This window comes from Miscanthus floridulus, unplaced genomic scaffold (assembly GCF_019320115.1).
Source record: "Miscanthus floridulus cultivar M001 unplaced genomic scaffold, ASM1932011v1 os_1756_1_2, whole genome shotgun sequence".
Taxonomy (NCBI): Eukaryota; Viridiplantae; Streptophyta; class Magnoliopsida; order Poales; family Poaceae; genus Miscanthus; species Miscanthus floridulus.
Window position 1 is genome coordinate 6,126 of NW_027097899.1, and position 20,384 is coordinate 26,509.

At 43.6% G+C, this 20,384-nt stretch overlaps 1 protein-coding gene and 2 pseudogenes across 1 annotated transcript; 1 reads left to right on the forward strand and 2 right to left on the reverse strand.

Annotated features, from left to right (window-relative positions):
- The first annotated feature begins 4,002 nt into the window (after positions 1–4,002).
- LOC136534287 (glycosyltransferase BC10-like) lies at positions 4,003–5,640 on the forward strand (annotated as a pseudogene).
- Positions 5,641–8,201: 2,561 nt separating this feature from the next.
- On the reverse strand, positions 8,202–9,160 carry LOC136534285 (uncharacterized; annotated as a pseudogene).
- Positions 9,161–9,666: 506 nt separating this feature from the next.
- LOC136534286 (DDT domain-containing protein PTM-like) lies at positions 9,667–18,037 on the reverse strand. Its single transcript, XM_066526735.1, has 10 exons — positions 16,311–18,037; positions 15,531–16,202; positions 14,197–15,439; positions 12,938–13,226; positions 12,726–12,850; positions 12,196–12,647; positions 12,070–12,098; positions 11,249–11,935; positions 10,124–11,156; positions 9,667–10,042 (listed from the first exon to the last, which is right to left on the reverse strand). Exons 1-9 carry the CDS (start codon positions 17,681–17,683, stop codon positions 10,183–10,185), a joined length of 5,844 nt encoding a protein of 1,947 aa, XP_066382832.1. The 5' UTR covers positions 17,684–18,037; the 3' UTR covers positions 9,667–10,042; positions 10,124–10,182.
- Positions 18,038–20,384: the final 2,347 nt, after the last annotated feature.

Genomic DNA, 20,384 nt, shown 5'->3' on the forward strand with positions numbered 1-20,384 from the left:
CACCAGGGTCATCTCACCTGATCTTATATCGCGATGCATGGCATACCGGGCATGCATCCAATTTCTCGTACTCTTTGCCACGGTACAGGATGCAGTCATTAGGACATGCATGTATCTTCTTGATTTCTAGCCCCATAGGACAGACAACTTGTTTTGCTTCGTAGGTAGTGGCGGGCAATTCATTGTCCTTCGGAAGCATCTTCTTTTGGATTTTTAGTAACTCTCCAAATCCCTTGTCAGATACACCATTCTTTGCCTTCCATTGCAGCAATTCTAGTGTGGTTCCCAACTTTTTCTGCCCTGCATCACAAGTTGGGTACAACAATTTCTTGTGATCTTCTAGCATCCGCTCGAACTTGATCTTCTCCTTTTCACTTTCACATTCTCTTTGTGCGTCACGAATGACCTGAGAAAGATCATCAGCCAGCTCATCTTCTGCGGCTACCTCTTCTTCAGCTTCTCCCATTGCAGTATCATTGAAGCACGCACCATCGGGAATAATATCATTGTCGTCCTATTGTTCTTCTTCATCTTCTTCCATTACAACACCGGTTTCTCCGTGCTTCGTCCAACAAATATAGTTTGGCATGAAACCCGACTTGAACAAGTGTGAATGAAGAGTCCTTGAGCAAGGATATTCCACCGTATTCTTACATATGGCACATGGGCAGCATATGAAACCGTCGCGTTTGTTTGCCTCGGCCGCACGTAACAAAGAATGCACGCCGTCAATAAACTCTTGGGAGCGGCGATCAGCATTATACATCCAATGCCGACTCATCTGCATTACATGACATAAATACCATATTAAAACCTAGATCATAATTAATTATTTATATAACATGCGTGCCACCACAAAAAGTACAAATTTATGAAAGCATCGCTACAATGTAGACAATCCCAACTACCACTAAAAGAACTAAAGCTAAAATACATTTTAGGAGCACAAGGATTTCGCGACCAATCTCAACTAAAACAGACAGATCCCCCGATTGTGCAACATCTTTGGGCTTCTTCGGCTGGATCACTGCCTCATTAGCCGCCGTATCTGCCTGTTGTGCAAGATATTTTTGCACGAGTTCAACATACTCTTCCTTCTAGTAGAAGCTTGAACATCGTCCACTGCCATCCCACTGAAATTAAAATAAAAAATTAGAACTTTAATCACAACCATCATGAAAATAGGTATAAACTAACCATAATCATTAAATACGATAAAATAACTCACATTGCGATCCGGACACTTGTAGAAGATACGATCCTTGTTGGGACCCTCCTTCTTCACTCGGTACTCCATCACAATCTTCGTCTCATCACGACACTTGCCGCATGGAATGAGAGGGAGGCCCGGCCTAAGTCGCTTTGGAAACCCATGAGAGGCCGAGGACCCGGAAGCAGTTGTCATCTACTCTCTATACTCATTTTTTAATACACTATAAATTTCTCATTTTATAAACAAATAAAATTAAGAAACTATAAAATTATCTATATCTCTATACTCATTTTTTAATACACTATAGCTCAAAAACATGTTTTAATAAATAACCATCCGTACTAGTTGATCTTGCTTACGTGATCATCTCGGCGAGCATTTCTCCACCGGACAGCACCGTATTTGGCCACGGAAGAGCTCCGATTCTACGAGGAAGGGAACACGGTCTTCCACGACCGTTGCCGCTCTCCCTCGTAGAATCAAAGCTCCTCCTTGACGTCCGTTACCGCTCGGCAGAGAACTTGCTCGCCGAGCTGAACACGGTCCGCAAGTTCAACTAGTACGTATTTTCTATAATTTTATAACTATTTTCTAAGTTTATATTTATATATATACTACGTTTGGGTACGGTGATTGACAGACTACTACGACGATATCGGGACATGTGAATAAATAACCATCCGTACTAGTTGAACTTGCTTACGTGATCATCTCAGCGAGCATTTCTCCACCGGACGGCACCGTACTTGGCCACGGAAGAGCTCCGATTCTACGAGGAAGGGAACACGGTCTTCCACGACCGTTGCCGCTCTCCCTCGTAGAATCAAAGCTCCTCCTTGACGTCCGTTACCGCTCGGCAGAGAACATGCTTGCCGAAATGAACACGGTCCGCAAGTTCAACTAGTACGGATTTTCTATAATTTTCTAACTATTTTCTAAGTTTATATTTATATATATACTACATTTGGGTACAGTGATTGACAGACTACTGCGACGATATCGGGACATGTGAATAAATAACCATTCGTACTAGTTGAACTTGCTTACGTGATCATCTCGACGAGCATTTCTCCACTGGACGGCACCGTACTTGGCCACAGAAGAGCTCCGATTCTACGAGGAAGGGAACACGGTCTTCCACGACCGTTGTCGCTCTCCCTCGTAGAATCAAAGCTCCTCCTTGACGTCCGTTACCGCTCGACAGAGAACATGGTCGCCGAGATGAACACGGTCCGCAAGTTCAACTAGCTACTTTAACCTTCTTTCATGTAAATATGCAAGCTTGAAGTGATTTTGAGCTCAAATTGCTTACAAATGAAAAAAAAAACCACAATAAAGAACCATATATATATATATATATATATATATATATAGTAAACAAAATGAGATAAGACAATGGTGAAAAATGAGAGTATGAGATTGGTAACCTTTACAACTGAAGAATCGACGGAGGAATCGAAGAAATCGACGGAGGAATCGAAGAATGGATGGAGGAACAATGGATGGAGGGAGGAAGCAAGAACACTAGTGCAGTGAGCTTCAAAATGTGCTGAGCTCGGGCTCGGGGAGGAAGAAGGAGACGGCCGATATATAAAGGGGGGACCTTTAGTCCCGGTTGGTGGCTCCAACCGGGACTAAAGGTAACTTTCCAACCCCGGGGGCAGCCACAGCCCGGGAGTAGACCTTTACTCCCGGTTGGAGCCACCAACCGGGAGTAAAAGTATACCTTTAGTCCCGGTTGGTGGCTCCAACCGGGACTAAAGGTCCCTGCCACCTCTGCCTGGCGCAGTAGCCGTTGGGCAGGGACCTTTAGTCCCGGTTGGAGCCACCAACCGGGACTAAAGGTATCTCTAGTCCCAGGCGCAAAAAATGCCGGGACTAGAGTCCATTTTGGCCGAGGATCAAAGGTCTGTTCTCTACTAGTGTACTATATGAGATAACAAGAGCTAGTATGAATTATTTGCAAGGAGCATGATATGGCTGACTATAGTTGATGTCTGTAGATTTATTTGCTCCTAGTTATGAGCTATTTGTATTTCATTCATAACATTTTTCTCAAGCTGATCTTCGTGATATAATCCCTTGAGTGTTTATAGCTTTTTTTTTGGCTTAAGCACTTTTGTCAGATATACTGCTATGAATTGTTTATACTGTTATTTGCATGACACAACATGGTTGCCCATGTGGCATTCATCTTGCTATTCACTAGCTCTGATATGTTGTTCACCAAATCTAAACTTGCTATTTGGCTTGAGTTATTCAGGATGCTTATGGTAGCATTCGAAATATACTGGCAACATCAGGGATTGGTTCTTCGTTCTCACATCTTGTATAAATTTTATCAGGTTGCTTGTTTACAACAATCTCTGGAGTTTGAGCATCACCTGGACGATGTGAAAGATCAGTTCTGGAACATGTCAGTCTCATATTTGTTGGTCGAGAGATACACAGCGAAAAGGTAATGGCCCTAGTTTCACATGAAGAAGTTCCAGAAGGAACTGAGCTCAGTTGGTGGGAGGTGGTGTACACACCAACTACCCAAGTTCAAGCCCTCTTTGACTCGAATTTGTGTGCCTATTTCTTATTAACAGTGTCAGCTAGTTCCTCTTAGGCTGTTATCTTTTTATTCTACACATGAAGATTTAGCTATGTGAAAAAAAGCAAAAACAGATTAATTGCAGCAATATGTTTTTGACAAAGTTCTTTCCTACGCTTCGTAGATTGATACTTGTAAGAACTCATCAGAAGCTAGATGAGTAACAACCTGAATGATCTTATTCCCATTGCAGGTAACTTGGGGTAAAATTTCTATGGTTGATGCTGAGAGGAGGCTACTGGCAAATGCTCTACAAGACATTGACAACCAGCATTTTGTTTTGCTATCTGATAGGTACATATGATGGTTTTGCTTTCATCCCATTTTATTTCACAGTTTGTTCTTTCAGGTCTTTACTATTCTTTTGTGTGTTTGCAGCTGTGTACCTCTGCACAATTTTGATTATGTATATGACTACCGGATGGGGGCAAATCTCAGTTTTATTGACTGGCAAGTTTGTTTCTTTATCTCAAATTCATCTCTACCTAATAGCTCTTGGTTCTACTTTTACATTGGATGATTTCATTGATTTCTGAGCTGGGTTTTGTGTTGGGCTATTATTCCTTCAGCTTACATCATATTTTGTTTTTTTTATCAGCTTTAACGATCCTGGACCACATGGAAATTTTAGATATTCACAGAATATGTTACCTGAGGTCACAGAGACTGATTTTAGGAAGGGTTCACAGGTAATCTTGCAATCATCTTTGCTTATTTTTTTTAATCTGCGGTCATTCTGATGGAGGAGTTTGTTTTGACTTTAACTATTTCAGTGGTTCTCAGTCAAACGCCAACATGCGTTGATGATTATTGCAGATAGTCTTTACTATACTAAGTTCAAGCTTCATTGCAGGGTGAGATTTTGTCTTTTATTTACTACTTCTTTTATGCAGTATAGGATTGGAGGCAAATGTATGTTTGTCCTATTGCAGCGCAAAAAAAAAGGCAAAAAAAGAGGAAACTTTTCAATCTTTTGAAATTGTGCCGAGTCAAACCACACCTATATTTTGGAATGGACAGAGTATACCGCAACCAATCTGCACTGACAATATTTCGATATAAAAGATAGATGTGGCCTTGTATTAGCCTGTATTAATTTTGTTCTTGTTTAAACTAATTTACAGATTACTGTTGATGGATTTAGTTCACCCTTTTTTCCTTTGTTTTACCACATTGGACTTCGCGATCATGTATTCTCTGCTACATAACATGTGTCTATATCAATGTTTTTATTCGTCCTCCTTGCAGCCTGGCATGGAAGATGGGCGCAACTGCTATGCTGATGAACATTATTTGCCAACAGTATTCCATGTCAGTACACAATGACCTTTCAGTTGCTGAAATTAATTTGTCATCTGTATAATGCTGCCGCAGCCCTGTTGACGTTGCAAATTTGCATATTTGTATCAACTAGATGATGGACCCAGATGGAATTGCTAATTGGTCTGTAACCCATGTTGACTGATCTGAAGGGAAGTGGCATCCGAAAGCTTACAGGGCAAAGGATGTCACTTTCGATCTTCTGAAGAATATAACAGTATGTGTTCCCCAGCTCATGTTATGTCTATTTTCCAGGTGGTTATTTGCCCACAGCATCCTTATCTAACCTTAAACCCTTTTGATCTGTGCTGCAGTCAATTGACATGAACCACCATGTCACTAGTGATAGCAAGGTACCTCCCTCCTTCCCCTGTTCCTCTCCCAGTGATGGATAAAAAAAATCACAAGTATGCTTATATGTTTTGCTGTTGCCCTGCAGAGAGTGGACGAGCCTGTCAGGCAAGGAAATGATACTATCTTTAACAGCCAGCAGTCAAATTTAGCAATATGATTTAATTTCTGCAATGAATTTTGGGGTGAGTAACTATTTAGAACTCAGGATCCGGCAGGAGCCGGTAAAGCTGTTCCAAATTTTCTATCGAGTTTGTTCCTTAAGGACAAGTCTAAACTTGATGTGGAGTCCAATTTAGCTAATGCTTGCTGTGTTTTGTGCGGTTAATGCGCAATGCTAGATAGCTAAGTAGTGTAAATGTAGCTATTGAATGTCATGGAAGAACTGGTGGTGCATTTCTTGTGCAGCTAAAGGTTGTTCCGTGTTTTCGGTTTATCATGTTTAGTAGAATTGTTTGGATCTTAGGTTCCCAAAAAGGGTCATGGCCTGTCTAGCCTTTTTAGGCTTGGATTATGTGGTAGTGGGACTTGAATTCAGATAGACCAAATGATCTATGACCATATTTAGTGTATTTTGTCTGAAAGGATTGTCAAAACAATAAATTTTCAATGACCGCCGTATTCCTATGCATAAAGCAGCGCAATAGTTGACTTGCTATTTTGGCTTTTATGTTATTTATTATCTTTTAATAGATGAACAGAAAGGCATATCACTATTTTAGTGATTGCCAGTTGTATTGAACTTCAACAGCATGCCTGGGTGATCCGAAAGTAGTGTTGCTTTTTGTTTATTTATTCAAATAAATATTGCACTGTGCAGCAGTAAGATAATTTCTAAGCTCCGTGTTATAGCTGTTCAGATGCCTACGCTGTGGCATCAGCGCAAATGCGACGCCTCATATGCGTCGTGGACCAGAGGGTCGTAGGACTTTATGCAATGCGTGCGGCATAGCTTGGGCAAAGGTAGGTGCCAACTGTTCTTCACCACTCACTTCTGTATTACAATTCTTTTTTTTACATCAGTGTTGGCTGCACTCTTGTTCGTAACTCTGTTCTTGTTTTTTCTTGGTTTATATAGGACCAATTGCAACATATGTTAATAGCCTCTATATCAGATTTAAGCATATGGCCACTTACTTTAGTTATGACTATCATGAGTACTTGTTTGAAAGTTTTAGTGTTCGAGCAAACTGAATATGTGAATTATATTTGTGAAACTATGTCATCTCATTCTCTCATTGTAAGTTGAAAGTTGCAATTTGTAACTGAGTTATATTTATCATTCTGTTATTGCACTGTAGTAAATCAATTGAAATAGCAGCAGCTCATCTCGCTCTGTTCGGCAACTTGGTCTTGACTTGTTTCAGTTCAGCAACAGCTCAACCATGTGTTTCAGGTTCTGAATTTTTGAGTAGCAGGAGAAATGACAAGTCATCCTTGCTTTTCATCTAGTCAACTACTTAGACGAAATCAATAATATTTATATCCTGTAGTGAAAGAGTATAGACTTGTTGATTGTGCAGGTTTACAATTTTTACAGGCATATAACTTTGCTTCTTTTGAAAGCGGTGTTTGTATGCATCTAAAATGGAGTGATTCCTACTTTTATAATAATACATCATACTGAAGCATAGTAACTTTATCTGATCATGGATCTATGTTTCAGGTTCATGAATGAATCTATTTGCATGAGAAATGTGCACAATGATGTTACTTTTGTATTAATTTGCAACCAAATGGCCTTTTATTTTTTTTTAAATGCATTTAAATGATCTCGTCAAACCATCAGTCGCTAAAAACATTTGTAACTTCAAATTGTCTGTCGCTATAGAGTACTGGCAGGCTATCTGTCGCTATAGAGTAGCAGCAAACTATCTGTCGCTAAAAAAATTCAGGGCAACGGACTGTCTGACGCTAAAAGTACTGTCTAACGCTAAAGATTTTTAGCGACAGGACTTACAGCGTCTGCAGAAGTCTGTCGCTATAACTTTTTAGCGTCAGATTGTCTGTCGCTGTAGCCGCTTTTAGCGTCAGACTGTCCATCGCTAATCTTGGTGTAGTGTTTATTAGTTTCCAAATCATGCTTGTGAACTATAATTTAACATTTGGTATAATGAAATAAGATGTTCAATGTAGTTCTAAGCATAATTTTGTAAGATAAAAAGTTACAATACTAAATAACAAAAAGAAGTGCAATGTATGTGCATCAATTTAGAAAACTATATTACTTATTTGGTTTTATTCCTGTTTGTCCAAAGAGGTCCGACTTTAGAGACATCTTACTTAAATATAGTGTAGCACCTGTACTTAAATATTACTTTCCTACATAATAGGGGACTTAGGTATTTACGTTCTCATTACATTCTTCCTATTTCTTCAGTAACAAAGTGACCCAAAACTAAATAACAGAAGAGCACTCAGGACGAAATGGTTCACCTTTGTGGGGGCTAGTCATGTCAAATTTCACCTTAGAGAGCTCAGTTATTTGCCATGTTCGCTTCGCTGAAAAGTACTGTTGGCTGATTTGTTGTGAGACAAAAACACTGTATCATGACTGATAAGCCAGGCGGATAATTCGAGGGATTGGATTCCCTCCTTAAGACAAAGTCATTCATTTGAATAGGCTGTATAGTTTTTTATTCCAAAAAGATTAGAGGGGTTGAGAAAAGATTGCAACAACACAGCAACAAAAAGAGTACAACACACCTCATAGAATCAGCCTTATAGAGGAGTGGTATTTTTTATAGCTTCAAGTATTTGATTTTTAATTTTATCTCCATCAAACTGCAAACCACATGCTGCTATTCTTGCGCAGGAGCTCCTTGCGCTCCGCCTTCTTCTGCTCATTGAGCTTCTCCTTTTGCCGCCAGCTCTCCAGCTTCCCAGCTCTTTCTTTCATCTGCTTGTTATCCCATCTCGGTTATAAACATATTTTGCTATATAAGCCCACGTTTGGTCGTGTTTGGCTTATAAGCCATGCCTTATCAGCCAACAGTACTTTCAGCCATGACTTATTAGCCAACCAAGCCCAAATGACTGTTTCATGCACTTTTCGTATGAGCTCTTTTTCTCTCGTCTCTCTCCTCATCTCGTACAGCCGGTTCCCTCACAAAGCCAACGAAAGGGAAAGAAGGATATGGCTTCCTCTGCTTCAGCTCTATGGGAGAAGGAGAGAGGAGATACAAAAAAATCAATGGTACCTACTGTCTAGAGGCTGAAACAGGCAGGTTCATGAAAAGATGCCTGGAGAACGTACGATGAGCGCGACAGGGAATAGCGAAGTGAAAGGGAAACGTACAAGGGCCTGACGGAAGTCCTCCTCGAACGCACGCATCTCCGTGGCGGCGGCTTTGGCGGCCTTGCGCTCCTCGTTGGCGACGCCGGCACGCGCCCTCGGTCTTCCGCTGCCGCGCTCGGCCTCCATCAACTGCACCCCGTAGGCGTACTGCCGCCGAAGCTACCCCGCGTTGCGCGCATACACCTTGCGCAGCCGCTCCAGCCGCGCCCACGCCTCCGGGGCTCCCCCGCGGCCGCGGGCTCCATCCCAGCTGCCCAGGCAGCCGCTGCCCGCTGGGCTTAGAGAACTCGTGCGGCTCCACCCTCGCCAGGGCCTGCACGGAGGCGTGGAAACCGTGGAGGGAGCGCAGGAGGTGGTGCGCCCGGGAGGAGGAGAGCGCCATCGCCGCCGCACATGGAGGAGAGATCGCCGTGGCGGAGGCTGCTGAGCGCTGGCGCGGAGTAAGTGAAGAAGAGAAGAGCTGGGCCGCTTCTTTTCCGAAATATAGCCCGGTCCGTGATGAAGCGGGCGTTGCCAGAAATGGCTGAGGAAATGACAGATCAGAACGTTTTGGGCCAGGTATAAGACCGTGTTGATTCTACACGAACCGTGGAAAAACATAAATAATATATCAAAACGAAACACCCACATCACCTTTACAATTCAAATTTCTCAAAGCGTTGAAGGTTTAGCACAAGTGCTGCATTTTAAAAACTCATGCGCCACACGCACGCACCAGTGTACCGTATGCGCCAAGCGGCAAGGGCAATGGGCTCGTTCGGCTGGTACAAAGACTACCGTTCACTAGTTTGTTCCGGCTAGTTTTGGCTGATTCAATAATGTTCTGTGAGAGAGAATAAGCTAAAAACAAGCTGAGAAAAGCCAAGCCGAACACGCTAAATATATCGAGCAAAGCTGCATATGCGTGGACATGGCCTCTGAACAAGAGATACTTCTATCTGAAAGACGGCAAGAGAATCCAAGGTAATACGGTTACATGAATATGGTTTTGAGAACCATACACCTTGTTGATAGCAGCATCCTCCTAGCTCTAAAAATCCCCTAAAAAATAAGCAGCCTAAAGAATGACAAAAGGTCTTCGTCGACCCATCCTTTAGTATGTACAATGTAAAACTTGCAGCAGTCATTGCTACTCTAACTGTATGATGGTTAAACTTTGGTCAAATAGCCAACCCCAGCATCCGAACAACCAGTAGCACTGCACAACAGCTTGGTGGAAATTTTTCATACAGATCCAAGTCGCACTTCGCGATGTACCTTCCACCTAAAGAGAAAGCTTGCTCAGGAATTATTAGCCACAAATTGTAGTTAACAGAAATCTGGTATGGAATGTCGGTATGTTTACCTTGTGATAACAGCTGGCAGCTGCCACTGTTAACAGATGCAATGAAGTTCAAAAGTTAATCATCGCCACTCCCGGCAACCACCACAACTCCAATTGCTGCTGTCAACAAGCTCTTCACCTTGGTCCCACGGTGAGCACTGCCTGTGTATGTGCAGGTCACAGACAGCACATTTGAGATCAGGTGGTGGCTGAGTACTCATGCACTTGTTGCATGCTACCTCATCAGGGGTGGGGTCATTTGTTGGGAAGTTCATATTTGAAGCTCCATCTTCTACTATGAAAGACAATTCATCAAAACCAACTCCTTGTTGAACAAAGCTTCCTGTGCCATTGCCATCACCTTGCAGACCAGCAGACATCCCAAAGGCATTGTCAAGCTGCGTATCATCGGCTTCAAGTAGCTCGGTGAACGAGAAATAAGTCTGGGGCTCATATTCGTCCATCCCAAAGCTGCCACAGCTAGTGTCATTCGACTGGTGATCAGCAGTGAAATCAGGAGGTGTAGCATATGCAACTCCTTGTGAAAAAACCCACCCCAATAGCTCTGAAGCATCAACGCTGTCAGCCTCTGAAAATGAAATTCCATTCGTATGGCTGAAATTGATGTTTCCATTCCCTGGAGGATGATTCTGGATATTATACTCATTCACAGGTCTACCAGCTTGATCAAGGTATTCAGATCTATTTGCTTGTGCTCTTCTTATAGACAGCTTCTGGTTACTTCCAGGGCCAAAGCTTGCCATGTTCATTGACAAATCAATGTCCATTGTATCATCCCCAATTGGTTCAACTATCCCATAAGAAGCAAGCAGTGGGTCCTGATCTGCTAAAGCAAAAGTCTCCTCACTAGATAGCATAGTTGACTGCGATGATGTAGCAACTGTTTGCTCACTTAATTCTGGTTCAGGCTTTGTATAACCATCAGAATGAGGACAGTGCGGTATGGCTCTCCTTCGGCACCTACAGCACCGGTATGCAACCAACTCACCAATCCTTTCTTCATCAAGTTGCAAGGCATCACCATGAAACCAATCTGTATGCAGGGAATACCGAGATGTTAGAAAAAAAAACTAAAAGACAACACAAAAAGGATAATGCTCTAAGCTACAGAAATGCTAGACTTACTTCTGCACTTCTCACAGCGTACGTACAAGAAATCCGGAGAATAAGCTTTGTCACAGAGACAACATGTTGGTCTTATTGATGAACCTATACTATCCTTGCTTTTAAGGATTACATCATTTGCCCTGAACTCACTTCCATCATCCTTGTCGCTCTTATTTTTCTTCCATACAAGACCAAAATATGTGATCGCTTGAACTTTTTTAGGTTTCTTTTCTTTTTCTGACTTTGACTTTTTAGCTTTTGTCTTTGGCAGAGCTTGGACACTAGTGATACTCTGATTTGCCACCTTTGCGAGTGGCTGGGCTTTCTCATTCATAATTGGCTGAGCTTCCACCTTTGCAAATGGCTGTGTTTTCACGTTCACAACTGGCTGGGTTTTCACATTCATAGTTGGCTGAGCTTCCACCTTCGCAAATGGCTGGGCTTTAACCTTTGCAACTAGCTGGGCTTCGACTTTGGGGGCAGGTTCACCGGAATGGGAAGAACTAACCTTAAACACAATTCTGGGAGCAGTCACTGGTTGTTGGCCATTACTCTTCTGTTGAGGCCGGAAATAACTTGTATTTGTATTGTAACTAGTAAGCATAAGATTCCGCTTCTGGAGGCATAACTTGCATATCAAACTGGAAGTAGCACTGCTTCCTTTGTTAACAACAGAATTTGATGTACAGTCTTTATGACAATTACCTGAAAGTTATTTTTAGATCGCAACAATGTGACTAAGTATTCGAAATATCAGAAATCAGTCAATTGTCTTCTTGAATATTACAAGGACAAATTTTGAAAATAAATAATCTAAAGAGCACGACAGAGATCCATACCTTGACAAGTGCTGCATTTAACAATATCCCTGCACGTGATCAACCAAAATACAAAAGGTCAGCATCTCAAAAATAATAAATGTATAATCAGTTTATTATCATAACAAAGAGGCGAAGTAGAAAAACCTGTAGAGAACATCCTTCTTGCATGAGGTGCAGGGATAGACTTCTCCTTTGTGAAAAAGATAAGAAAAGACATCTTCAGCAGATGCTTTTACTCGCCTTGGGTATAAATTGGTAAAACAGTTAGAGTCCGAAATTCCTGGGGTAGGCAGGGAGGTGTGCTGCTCAAATTCTCGCAACATGTACAATGGCACATGGTTTTCAGAAAACCACAATTTGCTATTTTCATCCTGATCACCTTCAGATTCCAAGATATTTTTTGTCACGCGCACAGGAAGATGCTTTTGATTGCGAAACTTAAGTGCGTATCTTATCTTGTTATCGATTATTTTTTTATCACAGACTACAGCATTTCTGAGAGCAGAAAAGTCTGTATCAGAACTTTTTCCATCTGAAGGAATTTGATCTGGAGGGATGAATTCCTTCCATCTGATGTGGGCATCAAGATATCTAACCTGAGAAATGAATATTAGGTTCATGCTAAAGTAGGTTTAACGTACTGCTCTTTGCAACATCAGGACAGAAGTGCAAACCTGCAAAGCAAGTTGAGATGAAGTCTGGCTCATTCCAACACATCCTCTCCAGACAAACTGCCGAGATCGTCTTGGAAAATTGGAACCTTCATGGTAAGATAAACCTGCTATCCTCTGTTTACCACCTAGCAGGTGACAAAACAAGTCAACTTGTTCATGTCTTGGACACTGATAGAGGATGAAATAAGACTAACAGTTAAACCATGTAATACCTTGGCGAGCAGCTTTTCTTATGGTTGAATGTAGAAGAGCCCCCCTCTGCAAAGTACGTTTTGAAATATTTCCTCCAGTCCACCAAGTCCAGCTGTTGTCCTCATCAGTAGCAGTACCAGATTCGGATGCCAACGAACGTCTTCTGCCACGCCTTCCACCAACCCCACGTTTTTGGTACTGTGCAGGACGAGATGCTCCCGTTGATGGACCAGGAGATTCCACAGGCCAATCGTCTATTGGCTTCAACCAGCTTGCAGAAAATGCTACTCCACGGATGTTGCTTTCCAACTGCATAGAATATGTAACAATCTTTAAAACAACAACAATCAAATTCATCTCACAGCCATTTATGGCAATAACTTTTTCAGCTAGGCTATTTATCTTTCTTTCAATAGCATAATTAGCATTTATTGCATATCCAACTTGATTATCCAGAAGCAATTAGTATGCAATATTATGGCATTAGGCATGCTACTATATATCCACTCTTTTGTTCTGCCTACAATATACATCATCATCTAGGCCTTCTAATTATCCAAGAGTTGTGCCAGTTAAGCACTAGATGGCATTGCTACAACTTTTTTGTTCTTTCATCACCTTGGTCGTATATCGTATGTTGATGAGTTATCGCATTGGCTCTATTAGGGTAATTTTCTTTTCAAGTAAATTGCTTTTTACACCAGGTACAGTACTCTTTGTTTCACTTTGCACAAATAATTTTATTTTGCACCCTGTTATGTTAAAACCTTCATGGTGCCTCATATAACATGATTGAAAACCATGAAACCTCATGAAACTTTCATTTCATGAGCCAAGTGTAATGGTCAAATTATTATTTGGGTAGATAGTCTTCAATAGCTCTTCTGCTTTTATCCTATTTCAAAGTGAAAGAATATGGCTTTACATGGGCAAGGTGCAATTTACTATATCTTACAGTATTGAATCATTTTATTTCACAAAACGCCTCACTAGTCATTTCTGAGTCAAATATCAATGGTTTTTTGGAACAATTTTTCTAGTTTCTAACGCTGTATTTAGAGTTAATTTCCTTTATTAAAAAATGCATGCAGGGATATTATGTATCTTTTAAAGTTGTCCGGACACTTCCATCTCCTGCAATAAGAAATCTGAAATATTATTCTATTTGATGCCCACCCCAGCGCTGCTAGCATTCAGAGTGATATATGCTATATCACAACTTAGTTGTAGAATATTGAGAAGTACCAAAGGATGCCCAACAAAAAAAAATACAGCTCACCTCAAGCAAGAGGGGTATTACAGTTCTGCAGTTGGAAGCTTCTTGTAGTTGTTGATGCCACCTTTTTTTCTGCTGCATGTCTTGTAGTGAACCAACCAAGAGGCCACGCAAACTTTCCTCCATGTTGGCTAAATAAGCAACAATACTAGGAAAATGGCTATCAGAATTTTTTATGACGCGCATGGCACTAAGAATTCGAGCAGAGCATTTAGAAGCATTTGTGGTGGCCATGTTAAGAAAACAAGCCTTTTTTGTTCCACTCGCCGAACTTCTACAAGCAATGCACCAACCACATCTATCTCTTGGGACTTCCATAAGCTTCTTTTCGGTACTTGGCCAAAGAAATTGTGTGGCTGCTGAAGAAAATGCTTTCAATTGTAGAGCATTGTCTGCAGCCATTTTCTTCCTTGGTTTTGCAGTCAGTTGGGATGCTGAAACTTTACCTTCATCGGATGTAATAACAGCTAGATTGGCAGCAGCAGATGCTGCAATGTTGCCATGATTGTAGAGATTCATGTAAGCTTGTGGTTTAAAAGAAGATAATTTTGCTGCCTTGCCACCACTCATGTTTCCAGATCTTTCAGGAAACAGCTGAAGGTGGTGTTTACCTTGAGAAGATGGACAAAACAATCCTGCCGTCGCAGAAACAGTGGATGAGTCTGGATGGAATATACTCTGAGCTAGCTGCGCCTGTGCTATGTTAGACACACCTGTTACAATGGGTCCATTCTGATGAGAAATTGAGGATACCACAGGTGGTCCAAAAGCTCCATTTCTGTGTGCATTATGTACGTTATTCTGAGCTGACACAGTTTGCTTGCAAACTTCAGCATTCTTCTCGATGACAGCACCAAAGCTTGACTTGCATTTTTGTTCCTCCAGGCTTTCGGCTGAGCAAACTGCGCTCTGATTAGCCACAAATTTCTGCTGCACATTTGTTTGAGGAAGCGCTGCTGTTTCTCTGTCCCCGCCATCTTTTAAAGTTGTCCGGACACTTCCATCTCCTGCTTTTATTGGAATAGAATTCAACATACTGGACCTTGGAGTATGGTTCACACCAACTTCTTTACCTGTTGCTGATCTCTCACTATGAATTATACCTAGTAAATGCTTCCAGTAGTCCTTTATTTGCCTGCATATGTCCACATATGCATCTGAGACAGCAAGTCTTTGGAGGACCTTGGCAACATCATACTGATTGTAATATCTTGCATAAGACTCTGCATCCGAAGCTGTTTCAATCCTGCAGTATTTGATGGAACAAATACAAAGGAAACAAATCGTTAGTAAACCACTAAACCAACGTATTGCATGATTACTTTGCAAGAACTTACACCAGCAAATAGTTGCAGGTTCCTAAGAATAGTCTCCCACATGTATCAATGCCAAACATTTGAGCTCCTCTTGCACCACGCTCAATTCTTGAAGAAGTTGGTCCAAGCTTGTTAACCACACATTCTGGACAGAACCAATCGCCCTGAGGAAGGAAAGCTTTGTTTTGACCAATACATCTCGAATGATATGCCCATGGGCAGCCATCACAGCATACCAAAGTTCCATCCATTCCACATATTTGGCAATCATCACTATTGCCATCCTGGGACAGTACTGCTACAGCAGTTTCTGGATTTGTTACATTTGGAGCATTTTCGAGATTCTGGAAATCATTCGTATTTTTGTAAGCTGAGGCCTTTGCAGCTCTAGTTGAGACTCCTCTTGAAGCAGCCTCCTGAAAGACGCTGGATTCTATCTCATATTCCATCTCCTCATTGTAGCCTACTCGATTTTCCAGTTCAGTTTTGAGTTCTTCTGATTCATTCACATCATCGCAGAGTATTTGCAGCACCCTCAACTTCATGGCAACAGGAAGTTTATAGTATTCGGCAACTAGGAGGCTTCTACCAAAACTCTTCCCCCCTAGATTTTTAATGGAACGCATCACATACAGGTACTCCAGTAAGAAATTAGGCCATGTCAATGCATCTAGTAATGTCCAATCCAGGTACCTACACACAGTTCAGGGGAAGTGGAAATAATGTCAGAATTTTGAGTACAGAAACACAACACCTACGAAATAGTTACTGTGGTTAAAAGTGGGTTGATAGAGTAAGTACTTCAGGCAATCTGAAGCCTGTCGAGATCCTTCAGCAGATTTAGATTCAAGATGCCGCCTCAGTGCCTGCAGTAGCGAGACATGCACAGCATCCAACAAGTTATTCTGCACGCTGCAATTAATGGCCGCAACAAAATCGTCCAGCCCAAATGGACTCAGGAACAGCTGCACACTGAACGACCGCAGGAAGTTATAAACAGAGAAGAGAGAACTTATGGACTCTTCTGGCACAGGAATATCTCCTGACGACGGAGGCAACTCCACAGCCTGTACAGAAGGGCATGGCTCAGATGTTTCTTCTCTAGTGAAATCCGATGAATTACTCGAAGATTCAACATCCTCAGACATATCTGAGCCAGACGCGCTATGCTGCAGCTCATCAGGCCTGGCAGGCATCTCACATCCATCAACCCTCTGCCTAGTACTTGCTGGCTCTTTGACCTCCAAGGCACTCCCTGATGAAACCAGCAAGTCTAGCTTCCTCTTCCTGCAGCTCACCTTCATGCCTAACGCACCATTATCATCCGACATGAGAAACTCCCGGAGCTGAGGAAGCCCCGACTCCTCGGTATGTCCGTCCTCAAACACCACGCTGTAGACCCCAGCCGTGCTATCATAGGATGCAACCTTCCCAATAAGAATCCTCGCGTGCCCAGGAGCGCTCCGGCCAATGTAGCGGCCCACCAAGCATTCCCCCACCTCCTCTTTCGCCTGAATGCCCCCAGCAGGTGCGGTAGTCCCCTGATTCACCACCCCGCCATCACCTTCCTCCATCTTAACCTCGATTGCCACAGCCGCCGCAGTGCAATCCTGTTCCTGAGCATTGCCCTCTCGTTCCAGAACAGAGCCGCCATCCACCTCCATCTTCGTTTCAGACACCACGGGAGCCAAATCTTGCGATGTCCCCAGAACGCTCCCCGCATTCGCCTCACTCACAGTAGAGGCCGCGGAGTAGTCTTTGCTCGCAGCACCACCCCCATCCCCCTCCATCCCCGCTTGTTCAGATACCACAGGATCCACATCTCGCACTTCCCCCGCAATGCTGCCCTCAACTGCCCCATTCGCTGCAGTACCATCAAGCCCCTCCTTGCCCCTGGCTCCACCCTCATCAACCTCCTCCGCTTGAGGCGCCGCAGGACGCTGCTCGCCCGCAGCGCCGGCTTCGTCAGCCTCCACCCACGGCACGCTCGCCGAGGTCTCCGCATCACTCCCACGCTCCGCCGCCGCCGCCTCACTGGCCGCGGTAGTCTCCTCCGCAGCAGCAGCAGCGACGCCAGCGGCCGTCCCCGCCATCGCCTCGTCACTGTCCGGCGCCGCGGGGGAGGCGTCGGCTGGCGTCCGATCGGAACCCTCCCGGCGGGGCTCGGCGCCCATGGCAGCACCGGGCGCGAGCGAAAACCCTAGCGATTGCGGCCCTACCGAACCATCCCCCGCGGCGAATCGCGCGGCTCCGGGAGAGATTCCGTCGGGTCTGGTGGAGCGCGAGCGGGGAGAGGCGGCGCCGACGCAGGGGTGGGGGTGTGGGGGGGAGTGTGGTTGGGAGTTGGGACGAATCTGGTAGCTGCCGATCTCGCCCTGTTGCGGCGCGGTGCGGCGGCACTGCGAGAGGCCGGCGTGGGTGGATGGAGCGAGGTAGTGGGGGAGGTGCGGTACGCGGGCTGCTTCGGGGCTTGCAAACCCTACTCGGCGGCGCGCGGCGAGGAGTTGGGTGGAGATGAAGGGAAGGGGAAGGGAAGAGGGAACGGAACACGGCTGGAAAGGCAAAAGGCCCGGGCCGAGCCGCACAACCGAACCGACTCGCACGCACGCACGCCCTCAGCCTGGCTCGCGCCACTCCGGTCCGTGCCGCCCTTCTCGGGTCGTGCGTTCGGGCTCGGGTCGGTGCCGAGCCGACACTGGCGCCCGACCCACACGCGGAGGGTGGGGATCCCGCGACGCTGCCAGGTGGGGCCGCGCAGGTGGCTGGCCGGTGGGTTACTTTGCTTCGGCCCCTACGCGAGAGTCCGCGGGTTAGGAAACCGACCCGGTTCGATGTGCAGTCCTCGTCGTGTCCGCTGCGACCTGGCTGAACCGGGTCAGCTTTGGGCGCGTGCGCGTTCGTCGTGTCCAGCACGAACGGCACGGGACGACGGCTGCGGTGCTGCGCGAGTCGACGGCCGCGAGGCTGGAGGAGGGAACGAGGGAGGGAGGTGCTGCGAGTTTTTCAAATTCAAAAAACCCGGGTGGAGGGAGCTGAGCTGCCCGTCGGGTTTTTGTTGCTAGCTCAGGTAGGGCAGGGCAACGGTTGGCTCGCGCCAAACGCCGGACTTCGGTAGCGATGCCGCGTAGCACCTGCTTGGTTTGCTCCTCCTCGCGGTTCCTTTGGTGGTTGTATAACGCTTGTGTCCTGCCAACGGTGTGCAGCACTGCACCCCTTGCCCCTTGGTGCTTATATAGCGCTCTATATATCTTTCTTTGCATAATATACGTTACTGAACTCTCGTGAACACGTCTCCACACACGCCACGCGCCCTACATACGTGCAACTTTGATGTTTAGTTGTAGGCCCAAGGGAGTGCTAAGGATGGTGTAAAAGTTCTACATAAAATTAATGCATTGTTATCCTAAATAAGCCGAAAAGTTTGTGCCTCGGACAATTGTCTATCAACAATTTAAAACCCTTTTCTTTTCACCCATACTACTTTTCTTGAATCTTATGGCTTGTTTGGTAGATCATCTTTTGCTTCTGATTCTTAAGGACGAGCGGTTCCAAGGCTAAAAACAAATCTCTAGGATTAACTCTATGCAAAACTGATTACCCGTGGAAAATGAAAAAACAAAATATATCAGGGTCGATAACGCTACTGCTGCAGAAGTAGCGAAAGTGAGCGAGCCCTAGTTTTTTAGCTCCTAGCATCCTAGTTTATTATTTTAGATAGACAATAACTCCACATAATCGCCATGGGTGTGATTCTATATCACAAAGGTTTTGTAGAGCTTCCCTTAGAATTAGCCTAAGAGTTGCATAGGGAGTTTTGCCAAACAAACCCTTAAGATGAGAAAATTAATATGAAAACTATATGGGAATATCCCTCGAATCGTAGAAGCAAAATTCTATGAAGACTCACACACGTTGGAAATAGTGCAAACAAGTTTTTTCCCCATAAAACTCAATCCATCCCATGATTTTTTTTATATCTCTTTATCAATACCACGGCATATCAGCTTATTTCATGTCCATGAAACTCTTATGAAACCCAATTGAGACTACCCTTAATTACTAATAGGTGGTTGGTACCTATGGCCCCACCTATGAATAACGGCCCAAAAGCCGCTAATGAAATTAATAGTTAATAGGTCCTTAGCTAACAGTTACTTTGTCTATTAGCAATTGTGTTTGGATCTACTAATACTAATCTACTAACTATTAGACTAGTGGATTGAAATTGGGTTTGAACCTTTAATTAACACAGATTTTGAACACAAAATCGGAACTTATTTTGCAAATGTCTAAGTTCATAGCTGTCAAAATTCTTTTTGAAAAGTGCTTCTTTTGGAAGGCAAATAATAATTTGTTTAACATGAGAAATAATAAAAAGGCGAATTTTCAAAGCATAAACGACAACCGGGCTGAAACCGCTATAAGTTTGAATTTGTAAATGATTAGGTAGCGTGCTCGTGCGTTGCTATGGGACAACTAAATCTTTTGTACTAAAAACACACGGATCGCACGATAAGATAACAATACTGTTAAATTAAATACCGACGTTAAAGTGACATTTAATTCAAAAAGCAAAGTTCATGAAATTAACACGGTTACGGAGAGTGCGGCGTCGCAGGCTCACAAACTCTACTGTATAGATTTTTTCGTGATATGGCTAAGATAATATTTTATATCAGCAGAAAGAATTCTCCGATATCCATTTCTTTCATGCGCCAATAAATCCATGAATAAGTTCCGCTGCATCTTCATATAATCCTGTACACACAGGTTCACATGGATAATACTGCGTGTCTTAAAAAATCTCTTATAAAATTTTAAAACAAAGTATGTTATACTCACCGTATAAATATGTGTGGCTTTAGAACTATTTCA